Consider the following 12,237-nt stretch of genomic DNA (forward strand, 5'->3'; position numbering starts at 1 on the left):
ATTATGAATGCAAGGGTCAAATGCCAAAACTTGAAAGTAGCAAACACACAAAAACAAGTACCACAACAAAGACAGTTGTTTTATCACCTGGCTTTATTAACTTGCCACAGGCCACTGAGGTAGCATCACTCCCTTAATACTTCAGTTTTATGTTATTTCTTTTCTTTTTTTTTTTTGTGAAGGAGTCGCACTCGGTTGCCTAGACTGGAATGCAGTGGTGTGATCTTGGCTCACTGTAACCTCCGCCTCCCAGGTTCAAGTGATTCTCTTGCCTCAGCCTCCCGAGTAGCTGGGATTACAGGCCTGTGCCACCATGCCCAGCTAATTTTTGTTAGACGGGGTTTCACCATGTTGGCCAGGATGATCTCGAGTTCTTGACCTTGTGATCTACCTGTCTTGGCCTCCCAAAGTGTTGGGATCACAGGCGTGGGCCACCGAACCCAGCCTTATTTTTTCTTTATTAATTTATTTGAGACAGGGGCTTGCTCTGTTACCCAGGCTGGAGTGCAGTGGTGCAATCTCAGCTCACTGCGGCCTGAAACTCCCAGGCTCAAGCAATTCTTCCACCTCAGCCTCCTGAGTAGTTGTTAGTACAGGTATGTACCACCATACCCAGCTAATTTGTGTGTATTTTGTAGAGACAGGGTTTCACCATGTCGCCTAGGCTGGTCTCAAAATTTCTGGACTCAAGCGATCATCCCACTTCAGCCTCCCAAAGTGTTGGAGTTACAGGCATGAGCCACGGGCCAGCCATAAATTACACTTAGAAAAGAAAAGTATTGGCTCAGTGCAGTGGCTCACGCCTGTAATCCCAGCACTTTGGGAGGCCGAGGTGGGAGGATCACTCGAGGTCAGGAGTTTGAGACCAGCCTGGCCAACATGGTGAAACCCCATCTCTACTAAAAATACAAAAATTAGCTGGGCATCATGGCACATGCCTGTAATCCGAGCTACCCAGGAGGCTGAGGCAAGAGAATAGCTTGAACCCAGGAGGCAGAGGTTGCAGTGAGCCGAAATCGTGCCACTGCACTCTAGCCTGGGTGTCTGAGTGAGACTCTGTCTCAACAACAACAAAAATACAATTTACCATAACCTAGCTAAGTACCAGCTGTGTACACTAACTTATTTCTTTTCACAGAATCCTGTGTTTCAGGGTTACTGAAGTACAACATAACCAGAATCTATGATTCCATATAGATTTCCAGACCAGAAAATGCTTTATCCTTCCAAGCCACCTCCAGTAACTTATAATACTCATCTGGTAAAACCAGGTTGTTTTTGCAAGAAACTTCCCTGTAACATCCCAATAGTCACGACACTGTCAATTCCCCGGTTTTGTATTTTTAATAGGGATGAGGGTCGGGCGTGGTGGCTCACGTCTGTAATCCCAGCACTTTGGGAGGCCGAGGTGGGCGGATCACCTGAGGTCAGGAGTTTGAGACCAGCCTGACCAATGTGATGAAATCCCATCTCTACTAAAAAATACGAAAATTAGCCAGGCATGGTGGCATGAGCCTGTAATCCCAGCTACTCAGGAGGCTGAGACAGGAGAATTGCTTGAACCCAGGAAGCGGTGGTTGGGGTGAGCCGAGATCGTGCCATTGCACTCCAGCCTAGGTAACAAGAGCAAAACTCTGTCTCCAAAAAACCAGTCTCTATTATTTTTAAAATTTTCTTTAAGACTATATTTAAAAATAAAAACTTTAAAAAAACGAAAATGTTATTTTATTTTTTTGAGACGGAGTCTCACTCTTGTCACCCAGGCAGGAGTGCAGTGGTGCAATCTCCGCTCACTGCAAGCTCTACCTCCCGGATTCACGCCATTCTCCTGCCTCAGCCTCCTGAGTAGCTGGGACTACAGGCGCCCGCCACCATGCCCGGCTGATTTTTTGCATTTTTAGTAGAGACGGGGTTTCACCATGCTAGCCAGGATGGTCTCGATCTCCTGATGTCGTGATTCACCTGCCTCGGCCTCCCAAAATGCTGGGATTACAGGCTTGAGCCACCATGCCCAGCCACTTATTTTACTTTTTGAGACAAAGAGTTTCACTCTGTTGTCCAGGCTGGAGTGCAGTGGCACCATCATGGCTCAATGCAGCATTGAACTCCCAGGCTCAGGTGATCCTCCCACCTCAGCCTTCCAACTAGCTGGGACTACAGACATGGTCCCCTATGTCTGGCTAATTTTTCTATGTATATATATTTTCAATTCTCATTCAACACCTTTGGTAAATTTTTGTATTTTTTGTAGAGACGGGGTTTCACCATATTGCCCAGGCTGGTGTTGAACTCCTAGGCTCAAGTGATTCGCCTGCTTTACCCTTCCAAATATTTTAGTTTTTGAGAAAGGTCTCACTATGTTGCCTAAACTGGTCTTGAACTCCTGATCTCAAGCAATCCTCCTACCTCAGCCTCCCAAAGAGCTGGGAATGGCAAAAATGTTACTTATCAAAATGAAAGGCCGGGTGTGGTGGTTCACTCCTATAATCCCAGCACTTTGGGAGTGCGAGGCAGGTGGATCACCTGAGGTCAGGAGTTCAAGACCAGCCTGGCTAACACAGGGAAACCCCATCTCTACTAAAAATACAACAATTTGCCGGGCATGTTAGCACATGCCTGTAATCACAGTTACTCCGGAGGCTGAGGCAGGAGAATCGCTTGAACCTGGGAGGCAGAGGTTGCAGTGAGCCGAGATGGCGCCACTGCACTCCAGCCGGGGAGACAGAGCAAGACCCTGTCTCAAAAAAACAAAAACAAACAAAAAAAAGGAAAACAAAACGAAACGAAAGAGAACAGATCACAGAATAAAAACATTTCAGCTCAAATTTTATTTAGTTAATTATTATTCTTTTTTGTAGCGACGGAGTCTTGCTATGTTACTCGGGCTGGCCTCAAGCGATCCTCTTGCCTCAATTTGGAAAATGCTGGGATTACAGACGTGCATCACCACGCCAGGCCACAACCCAAACTTTAAAAAGAGAATCTAAGTGGTCTTAGAAGAGTTTGCAAGTCACCTGACCAGTGTGGTACCTCCTTAAGGAGGGCCTCTGAGGCCCAATGAAAAAGGCTTATATAAAAGGCTTATGACCAGCTCTGCCGGTGATGAACAGGTGTCAAGTCGTTCTGCTGTCCCAACTCCTGGACCAAAGTGGCTCGGAATTAGCTTCAGCTAATAAAGAACAAAGACGGGGGGCAGAAAGGCTCCCCAAACTTGCGCAAATCCAGTGAGAAAACACTTTGCACATCATCTGTCTCAGTTGTTCTGCAGGTGAGGCACACTCACAGCTGCACTACCCCAGGCAAGCAGTTTGCCAGGACTCGGGGACCTCAGGGTTTCATCTCGGGGCCTCCGCCTGCACCAGCGAGTGGGCCTGGCTCAGGGCGAGCCTGTCCTTTTTTTCCTTCTGCAAGACCTGCTCCTCCCACAGCGCCTGGTCCACCTGATCGTCGGTGAGCACGACAGGCTTGTACTTCTCATCGAAGAGCCGCTCGTTGGTCTCGGAATGCAGCTGCTGGGGCCCGACCACGCGCAAATGCGCCGGCAGGTGCAGGAATTCGTCGTCGTTGATGTCGCAGTCACGCATCCGGGCCCCTAGCACCCACCAGCGACCCACAAAGCCCACGTCCAGGACCCGGCCGGGGAAGTCGGTCCAGCGGGGCTGCAGGTAGCGGCAGCGCGCCTGGTAGAGGCTGGCCTGGGCGTCGAAGGGCGCCTCGTACACCAGGGAGCAGAGCCCTAGGTTGACGTGGCGCAGGCGGCCACGGCCCCGCAGCCAGAGCAGCCGCTGCACGAAGGTTTCGGACTCGCGGTTGCGGGTGGCCGGCGCCAGCAGCAGGAGGGTCCCCGACGCCTCCAGCAGCGCCTCCTCGAAAGCACCCTCGCTCGGCGCCAGCGTGAAGCAGGCCGCCGCGCCGCCCAGCAGCCCCACATACACGGCCGCGCGCCCCGGCCGGGCACTAGCCTCCGCCGCCGCGTCCCTGCAGGCCTCGGCGTAGTCCCGGAGCAGCGCGCGGGCCCAGGACCCTGAGGGGAGAGGAGCGCGGTTAAGAGTGATCCGGCAGCGGCGGCCACCCACCCTGCCGCCTTCCGCCGCTACTTACCCAGCCGCGCCCACACTCCCGGCTTCGCCGCTGCAGCGCCGCCCGCCTCTGCGCGGCGCCGGGACCAAAATCTCCTCAGAGCCGCCGCGGCCATCCTCTTCCGTCTTGGGGGTCCTTGCTCCGGGAAGAAACTCTTGATACCCGAAGTTAAAAGCCCGGGAGGCTCTTCTGCGCAAGCGCCAACTTTACCGGAAGTGGCTTCCCAGCGGGAAAGGATAGAAAGAGGACCGGCGCCGGATGTTGCTGTCCGGTCCGAGTCGGGTAGACCCTGACGGGTAGGCCAGCTGCGCAGTCGCAGAGAGCCCCAGCCACGCCGGCCCAGGTGGCCTCCGGTGAGGAGGGCGGAGCGCACCTGTGGCGACGGGGCGACGAGTTCAAGCCTCCGTGGGTGCAGCTGGCCGCCAGGTAGGGCTGAGGGCCGAGGGACCGGCGTGGGGGCGTGGGGGGAGCGTGCCTGACCGGTCTCTGTCCTCAGCGAGGGATGCGGAGACGCCCCTGAATGACCATGGCATCGGCTGACGAGCTGACCTTCCACGGTGAGTGCGGCCCCGACGAGGCCGGATCTCCTACTCCCGCCCCTTGCCAGAACCTCCCCCCCATGCGGCTTCCAACTTCTCTACCCCGAACCCTAGGCGGCTGTGAACCCTGACCCAGGAGTGAGACCCATCCCTGACCCGAACCCCGCCCCCGCCCTGAACTCAGACCTCAAACCCGAGCCTCATGTCTCCAGACCCTGACCCCATCCCAGGGCCAACCCTAAGTTGCAGTTCCACTTTAGGAGGAAGGGAACAGACGCCCTCCGGATGCCTCCAAACTGAGGAAGTTGGGCCCCACCTTGGGGGAGATCAATGGCTCAGCAGAGCCTCCGCCACCAGATGAGCATTGACTTGGCTGGAGCCCAGTCGAATTCTTTCCACCCCTCAAGCGTGCGTATGTCCCATGTCCCTGCTCCACAGAATTCGAGGAGGCCACTAATCTTCTGGCTGAGACCCCAGATGCAGCCACAACCAGCAGAAGTGATCAGCTGACCCCACAAGGGCACGTGGCTGTGGCCGTGGGCTCAGGTGGCAGCTATGGAGCCGAGGATGAGGTGGAGGAGGAGAGTGACAAGGCCGCGGTGAGTCCCTGTGTCCTGCCTCTGTGCAGCTCCCGGCTGATCCACGCTGTCGGGGCAGGCGCTGAATGCCCGCAATGTGCAGCTCCTGCAGGAGAAGCAGCAGCAGCAGCCCGGATTCTGGACCTTCAGCTACTATCAGAGCTTCTTTGACGTGGACACCTCACAGGTCAGGCCTGGGGAGGCAGGTGAGGTGGGGCTCAGAGTTACGCTCAGGGTTCAGTCACACTTTCCCTGGGCAGGGTGCTGGTGATGGCGAGTGCGGGTGAAGGAACTGTGGTGCTCTCAAAGGGTTATGGTGGGACTGGTTATGGATCGGGACTGTAGGAACACAGGGGACACACACAATCTCGTGGGTTAGAGAAAGACCTCGTGGAGGACGTGAGGAATTGGCTGAAACCTAAAGGAGAAGGAACGCTTCCCAGGGAATGGGGGAGGGGAGCTGAAGTATGTTCCAGGCAAAGGGAACAGCATATGCAGAAGATCAAAGATGGGCTGGGGGCAGTAGCTCCCGCCTGTAATCCCAGCACTTCCGGGGACCGAGGTGGGCAGATCACCTGAGCTCAGGGGTTCAAGACCAGCCTGGCTAACATGGTGAAACCCCATCTCTACTAAAAATACAACAAAATCAGCCAGGCTTGGTGGCAAGGCCCTGTAATCCCAGCTACTCTGGAGGCTGAGGCAGGAGAATCGCTTGAACCTGCGAGGCAGAGGTTGCAGTGAGCTGAGATCACGCCAGTGCACTCCAGCCTGGGCAAAAAGAGTGAAACTCGTCTCAAAAAAAAGAAATAAATAAAATAAAAATACAAACATTAGACCGGGCGTGGTGGCTCACACCTGTAATCCCAGCACTTTGAGAGGCCAAGGCAGGCAGATCACGAGGTCAAGAGATCGAGACCATCCTGGCTAACACGGTGAAACCCCGTCTCTACTAAAAATACAAACAAATTAGGGCATGGGTGCAGGCGCCTGTAGTCCCAGCTACTTGGGAGGCTGAGGCAGGAGAATGGCGTGAACTCGGGAGGCGGAGCTTGCAGTGAGCCAAGATGGCGCCACTGCACTCCAGCCTGGGCGACAGAGTGAGACTCTGTCTCAAACAAAACAAAACAAAACAAAAATACTAAAATTAGCCAGGTGCAGTGGTTGGGCATCTGTAATCCTAGCACTTTGGGATGCCGAAGTGGTGGATCACTTGAGGTCAGGAGTTGGAGACCAGCCTGGCCAACATGGTGAAACCCCATCTCTACTAAAAATACAAAAATTAGCCAGGCATGGTGGTGCATGGCCTGTAGTCCCAGCTACTCAGGAGGCTGAGGCACGAGAATCGCTTGAATCTGGGAGGCGGAGGTGGCAGTGAGCCAAGATCATGCCACCGCATTCCAGCCGGGAGGACAGAGTGACACTCTATCTCAAAAAGAAAAAGGGGGCTGGGGCTGGGCGCAGTGGCTCACGCCTGTAATCCCAGCACTTTGGGAGGCTGAGGCGGGAGGATCACAAGGTCAGGAGATCGAGACCATCCTGGCTAAAACGGTGAAACCCCGTCTCTACTAAAAATACAAAAAATTAGCTGGGCATGGTGGCGGGCGCCTGTAGTCACTGCTACTTGGGAGGCTGAGGCAGGAGAATGGCGTGAACCCGGGAGGCGGAGCTCACAGTGAGCTGAGATGGCGCCACTGCACTCCACCCTGGGTGACAGAGCAAGACTCCATCTCAAAACAAAAAAAAGAGGGGGCTGGGCACGGTGGCTCACACCTGTAATCCCAGTACTTTGGGAGGCTGAGGTGGGCATATTACCTGAGGTCAGGAGTTCGAGACCAGCCTGGTCAACATGGCAAAACCCTGTCTCTACTAAAAATACAAAAATTAGTCGGGCGTGGTGGCACACGCCTGTAATTCCAGCTACTCAGGTGGCTGAGCCAGGAGAGTTGCTTGAGCCCAGGAGGCAGAGGTTGCAGTGAGCAGAGATCGTGTCACTGCGCTCTATCCAGCCTGGCCGACAGAGTGAGACTCTGTCTAAAAAAAGAAAAAAAAGAGGGAAAGGCTGAGTTCTTTCAGGTTGGGCATGGAGACAGGAGGTTGGAGGTCAGCAGGAAGGAGTCTCTCAGGACAAGGGAGAAGCTCCTGGCAGGCCTCCATCCTTGACCTCGGCCTTGCCCCCAGGTCCTGAACCGGATCAAAGGCTCACTGCTGCCCCGGCCTGGCCACAACTTTGTGCGGCACCATCTGCGGAATCGGCCGGATCTGTATGGTGAGTGAGGTGCATTTGGTTCCTTGATGCATCACTCAACAAATGTGGCCTGAGTTGCAGACACCAGTGTACAGCTGAGGACAAATCAGTCACTCAGAGAGTGTGACTTACCTGCTGTTCAGGGAGACAGACATGAAGGACTGCAGAGGATGGCGGGTAGAGAGCATATAGGAGGAGCGGCCTTGCTGTTTTGCAGGGTGCAGCAGGGCAGGCCTCCCTGAGCAGGGTGAGGGAATGAGCCTTGTTGGCAACGGGAGGGGTAGGGGAGACCTAGGAAAAGAGGGTTCCAGAAACAGCATAAGCTTCATGGCAGGAACTTGCATGAACTGCAGGGCGGCATTACCACTGGAGTAAATGAGCTGCAGGGAGGTCACAGGTGGGGGGACTCTGACTGTGCCCCCCATCCTCAGGCCCCTTCTGGATCTGTGCCACGTTGGCCTTCGTCTTGGCTGTCACTGGCAACCTGACGCTGGTGCTGGCCCAGAGGAGAGACCCCTCCATCCACTACAGCCCCCAGTTCCACAAGGGTAAGCAGGCGGGCAGGACCAATGCCTGGCAGGGCCCCGGGGGGCAGGGGGTGACTGCTCACCTTGCCCCCAGTGACCGTGGCAGGCATCAGCATCTACTGCTACGCGTGGCTGGTGCCCCTGGCCCTGTGGGGTTTTCTGCGGTGGCGCAAGGGTGTCCGGGAGCGCATGGGGCCCTACACCTTCCTGGAGACCGTGTGCGTCTACGGCTACTCCCTCTTTGTCTTCATCCCCATGGTGGTGAGTGTGGCCTGGCGCGGAGTGGGTCGTGGCTGTGTGGGGACACTGGCATGGTCACCTGCTGCCTCATCCCCATGGTGGTGAGGGTGGCCTGGTGCGGAGTGGGTGGTGGCTGTGGAGACTGGCATGGTCACCTGCTGCCTCATTCCCATGGTGGTGAGGGTGGCCTGGTGCGGAGTGGGTGGTGGCTGTGGGGACTGGCATGGTCACCTGCTGCCTCATTTCCATGGTGGTGAGGGTGGCCTGGCGCGGAGTGGGTGGTGGCTGTGGGGACTGGCATGGTCACCTGCTGCCTCATTCCCATGGTGGTGAGGTGGCCTGGTGTGGAGTGGGTGGTGGCTGTGGGGACTGGCATGGTCATCTGCTGCCGTGTTGCTCCCAGGTCCTGTGGCTCATCCCTGTGCCTTGGCTGCAGTGGCTCTTTGGGGCACTGGCCCTGGGACTGTCGGCCACCGGGCTGGTATTCACCCTCTGGCCTGTGGTCCGTGAGGACACCAGGCTGGTGGCCATGGTGCTGCTGTCTGCGGTTGTGCTGCTCCATGCACTCCTGGCCGTGGGCTGTAAGGTACAGGTCTGGGGTGGCCACAGGTGTACCTCAAGTGGGGCTGAGGGGCTGGGGGGGCGTGGGCTGGCCCTGCCTCTGACCCCAGGGGTCTTGTGCAGTTGTACTTCTTCCAGTCGCTGCCTCCGGAGAACGTGGCTCCTCCACCCCAAATCACATCTCGGCCCTCAAACATCCCACTGCCCCCTACCCTGCCGCAGTCCATGGCCCCCTCCTAGAAAGGCCCGGGTCCCACAGGTAAGGACTGTTCCCAGCTGGGCTAAGGGGGCTGCCCTCCCACCCCCAGTCAAGGTGAGAGGTTCTGGGGACACTCCCAGACAATTCTTTCTTTCAGGCAGCACCTAAGTGGACCAGCCCCTCTGCCTGTCCTGCCCCCCAGATGATGACTGAAGGCTCCCTTGACACCTTGAGATGACTCTGCTACTTTCCAGACTTTTCTTACAAAGCAAACACTTTTATTTTCTATGCAAAGGTGATTCAGAGAATTTATATAAAGGCGGGAGAGGGGCAGCCGAGCAGGGAGCTTTGGGACAGGGCTGGGGCCCCCATATCCCCCTGGGCCACCTGCTTTCCCTCCCATGGCTCCCCTGGAACAGGAGAGAGAGCCAAGGGGGCGCCCCAGCCTGGACAGCACCCGCTCCTGCCTGGGTGCACACATGGCGGGCCTGGGTCCGGGCCTGAGCTCCAGCATCTGAGTTTGGGGGTGTCAGAAACAGGGGAGCAGAAGGAGAAGAAAACTGCCTGTGCTGTAACACGTTTCCTTGTTTATTTTTTCTTTCTTTTTCTTTTTTTTTTTTTCTGGAGGGAGAGGTCCCTGCAAGGTCCCTTCCCAGGCAGGGGAGGGATGGAAATGCCGTCACAGTAGTAGGGACTGGAGCGTCTACAAGGATGGAGGGGAGCTACTCAGGCCTAACATTAGCTACAAGGAAAAAGGACGCCTTCCGTGACAGATCTTTGAGGTGTCTGTGTCTGCCCCAAGTGGCCGGCAGTGGCCTTCCCTCCGGGCCCAAGGCCTGCAGCCACCTGCTTTAACTCTGGGTGGGGGGAGCTGGGGGGACTGCAGGGGCTCGGGGACAGGACAGCAGCAAGAGGCAGGGGCCGAGGACGGAGGCCTTCCCGACAGTGGGGTGGGTTGTACATTCAAGTGTGAGGTGAACCCTTTGGTGGGGAGGGGGCCCCTGAAGCCTCAGCGGGGCCACCCCTCCCCGCGGCGCCTCTGAGTCTAGGGAGAGGGGCTGCTGGCTCGGCCCGGCCGGCCTGGCTTCACAGAGGGTCTGCGGATTGACACTGGTTCTTTTCGTAAAAAAATAAAATTAAAAAAAGCAGCATGTCACGTTCGTTGTGACCAAGGCCTGGTCGTCAAAGGGGAGGCCCCGCCTGGCCAGGCTACCTTCCCACTGGAGACAGGCAGGGGAACAGGTGCTAAGGGAACTGGCAGGCAGGGCTGGCAGGCCCCATGGCGCCTGTTCTAACAGATGACAATCCCAGGTCAGGGTGGAGCGGGCAGGAGGGGGACGAGGGCTCCCACGACATGATTTTGTGTAAAATATGGCAGCGACACACGCTCAGGGCTGGGAGGTGGGGGTTAGGGTGGGGATGGCGGCAACATCGTGTAAAAAAGTGTCCCAGTTCCCATAGCAAAGAGGGCTGTGACCGGGTGTTCGGGCTTCTCCAGTACAAGGGGGAAAGCCGCCCGGCGGGGGGGCGGGCGGGGACATCATTTGGTTTCCTGGTGCTGTCAGTCCGCGGGGCAGGCCCCTAGCTCCCGTAGTGCATGGTGTTGGTCGGGATGGACATGGGCGACGCCATGGAGATGGCAGGGCCGCCCATGGTGAACTGGCTGTTGACTGCATAGTGGGCACTGGTGCCGCCACCACCGCTGCCCTGGGCGCCAGAGGACCCTGTGGGGCAGGCGATGGCAGTGAGGGGCTGCCCTGGCCCACCCAGCCCCCAGGCAGAGTCACAGAGAGAAAGGGCAGGCAAGAGGGCAGGCGGGCGGCCGGACAGAGGATGGCGACTCACACGCTAGCTCGGCCCCCACGGGCCCTGCCCCCGCCACCCTCATTACCTTGGACAATCCCCGTGCTCATTATGGAGCCCATCCGGGAGTGGGTGTGATTGACAATCCCTGTGTTGGCTGCGCAGCAAGAGGGAGGAAAGAAGGAAGGGAGACGGCGTCACCGCCCCCAGCCACCCAGCCCATGCGCAGCAGCAGGCTGCAGAGCGAGGCAGAGAGGACGGAGGGCCTCGGCCGAGAGCCCCCTGGAAGAGGAAAAGGCGAAAGGACCAAGCACAGGCCAACCCTGGTTGCCACAGGCCCTTCCCGGCCTCTGGGCAGTCCTGGGCACGGCTCTCTGCTGACCCTGGCCCTGGGGGACACTCACCTAAAGGAATCAGGTTGTTGTGGCCCACGCTGGAGCCACTGGCAATAACACTGCTCAGGTCATAGGCGGTCGGCATCCCTGTGCCCAGAGAGGGAGACGTCAGGGCTGGAGGCAGAGGGGCCAGGCCTGCGGCGAGGGCAGCCTCCCAGGTTGGCTGGGCATTGGGGCGTGCCCTGCTCACCTGCCACGGCCATCCCGCTGCTGAGGTTGTAGGTGCTGCCTGTGTTCCACATGTTTTCCGAGGGAGATGTGTAGTGGGAGCCGGGTGGGGGTGAGGGTGTCGTGCCCGTGTATCTGTGGCAGAGACAGAGCCATGGGCAGGGGCAAGGGGGCTGCAGGGCCGGGGCGCCCCCGCCCCATGCAGGAAGGGTGCCCCTCCTACCTGAAGAAGGGGTTTTTCAGATCCAGGAGGTTACTGGACTTAGAGCCGGTCTGGTCCACCTGGGCCACAATACTGATGTCGTAGCTCTGTCTGTGGAGAGGGTGCAGGCCGAGGCGTGAGTGGCTGGGCAGATGGACCCCTGCCCCCCACCACCAGCCCCAGGGAGCAGTCACACCTCTTGTTGGCAATAAGCAGACATGTCCCTGAGAGCGTGTCCCCTGCCTTGGCGAACAGTGGTGACTGGAACAGGCACCGCACCTGGTACCAGTGAGTCAGGGGCTCTGTCGGGGCTGTGGACAGCCACACGGTCATTCTGTGGAGCAGGGACAGGCACGTACTTGACTGGGCCAGCGCCATCACTGGAGCCACCACCTTGTATGCCTTGAGTCCTCCCCAAGCACCTGCCCCCTCTGCCAGGGACCCCCTGGGACGGGCTGGCCCCCAGGCATTCCCAGACACATACATGAGCAGGCATACATGTACACACGAGGGACCTGCAGCCGCGAGATCCCTACTCACCCTGACATGTGCCAAGAGACAGACCCAGGCCCATGAGGGACAGACACTGGGAACACAGGGCACACAGGACACACACACCCCCCACCCACAACAGTCTCTTGCTCTGAGACAGGCTCTCACTCCCACTGGAAGGGATGGTGGAACCTGGAGCCACGTTCCA

General features: G+C 57.4%; 3 protein-coding genes across 5 annotated transcripts in view; 1 reads left to right on the forward strand and 2 right to left on the reverse strand.

Annotated features, from left to right (window-relative positions):
- Nucleotides 1–2,809: 2,809 nt before the first annotated feature.
- TIMM29 (translocase of inner mitochondrial membrane 29) lies at nt 2,810–4,350 on the reverse strand. Its single transcript, XM_007995258.3, has 2 exons — nt 4,102–4,350; nt 2,810–4,024 (listed from the first exon to the last, which is right to left on the reverse strand). The coding sequence occupies exons 1-2, from the start codon at nt 4,193–4,195 to the stop codon at nt 3,336–3,338; spliced, it is 783 nt and encodes a 260-aa protein (XP_007993449.2). The 5' UTR covers nt 4,196–4,350; the 3' UTR covers nt 2,810–3,335.
- On the forward strand, nt 4,338–10,117 carry YIPF2 (Yip1 domain family member 2). Of its 2 annotated transcripts, none has more exons than XM_037992398.2 (10): nt 4,338–4,506; nt 4,577–4,637; nt 5,058–5,218; nt 5,301–5,384; nt 7,376–7,463; nt 7,874–7,990; nt 8,064–8,230; nt 8,613–8,795; nt 8,894–9,029; nt 9,127–10,117. In XM_037992398.2, the coding sequence occupies exons 2-9, from the start codon at nt 4,601–4,603 to the stop codon at nt 9,008–9,010; spliced, it is 954 nt and encodes a 317-aa protein (XP_037848326.1). In that variant the 5' UTR covers nt 4,338–4,506; nt 4,577–4,600; the 3' UTR covers nt 9,011–9,029; nt 9,127–10,117. The 2 variants fall into 2 exon arrangements, with proteins under 2 accessions (XP_037848326.1, XP_037848325.1); XM_037992397.2 differs by having other exon boundaries at nt 9,110–9,263.
- Nucleotides 9,226–12,237, reverse strand: part of CARM1 (coactivator associated arginine methyltransferase 1) — a 49,937-nt gene continuing 46,925 nt past the window's right edge. Inside the window, exons 11-16 of one of the 2 annotated variants that reach the window (XM_007995261.3) lie at nt 11,734–11,871; nt 11,559–11,648; nt 11,358–11,470; nt 11,177–11,254; nt 10,861–10,929; nt 9,544–10,693 (exon numbers count right to left, since the gene is read on the reverse strand). In XM_007995261.3, the coding sequence (XP_007993452.2) occupies nt 10,551–10,693; nt 10,861–10,929; nt 11,177–11,254; nt 11,358–11,470; nt 11,559–11,648; nt 11,734–11,871 (631 nt within the window). In that variant the 3' untranslated portion in view covers nt 9,544–10,550. Of the gene's footprint in view, nt 10,694–10,860; nt 10,930–11,176; nt 11,255–11,357; nt 11,471–11,558; nt 11,649–11,733; nt 11,872–12,237 lie in introns of both variants that reach the window. The other variant, XM_037992396.2, reaches the window with a different exon arrangement.

Source organism: Chlorocebus sabaeus, chromosome 6 (genome assembly GCF_047675955.1).
Source record: "Chlorocebus sabaeus isolate Y175 chromosome 6, mChlSab1.0.hap1, whole genome shotgun sequence".
Taxonomy (NCBI): Eukaryota; Metazoa; Chordata; class Mammalia; order Primates; family Cercopithecidae; genus Chlorocebus; species Chlorocebus sabaeus.

Bases quoted from the DNA above. Each gene is read 5' to 3' on its own strand.
- YIPF2 (XM_037992398.2), top strand. From the start codon at position 4,601: ATGACCATGGCATCGGCTGACGAGCTGACCTTCCACG. The intron at 7,464-7,873 runs GTGAGTGAGGTG...CCCCATCCTCAG, and splicing joins GAATCGGCCGGATCTGTATG to GCCCCTTCTGGATCTGTGCC. The intron at 8,796-8,893 runs GTACAGGTCTGG...GGTCTTGTGCAG, and splicing joins TCCTGGCCGTGGGCTGTAAG to TTGTACTTCTTCCAGTCGCT.
- TIMM29 (XM_007995258.3), bottom strand. From the start codon at position 4,195: ATGGCCGCGGCGGCTCTGAGGAGATTTTGGTCCCGGCGCCGCGCAGAG. The intron at 4,025-4,101 runs GTAAGTAGCGGC...CTCTCCCCTCAG, and splicing joins GGGAGTGTGGGCGCGGCTGG to GGTCCTGGGCCCGCGCGCTG.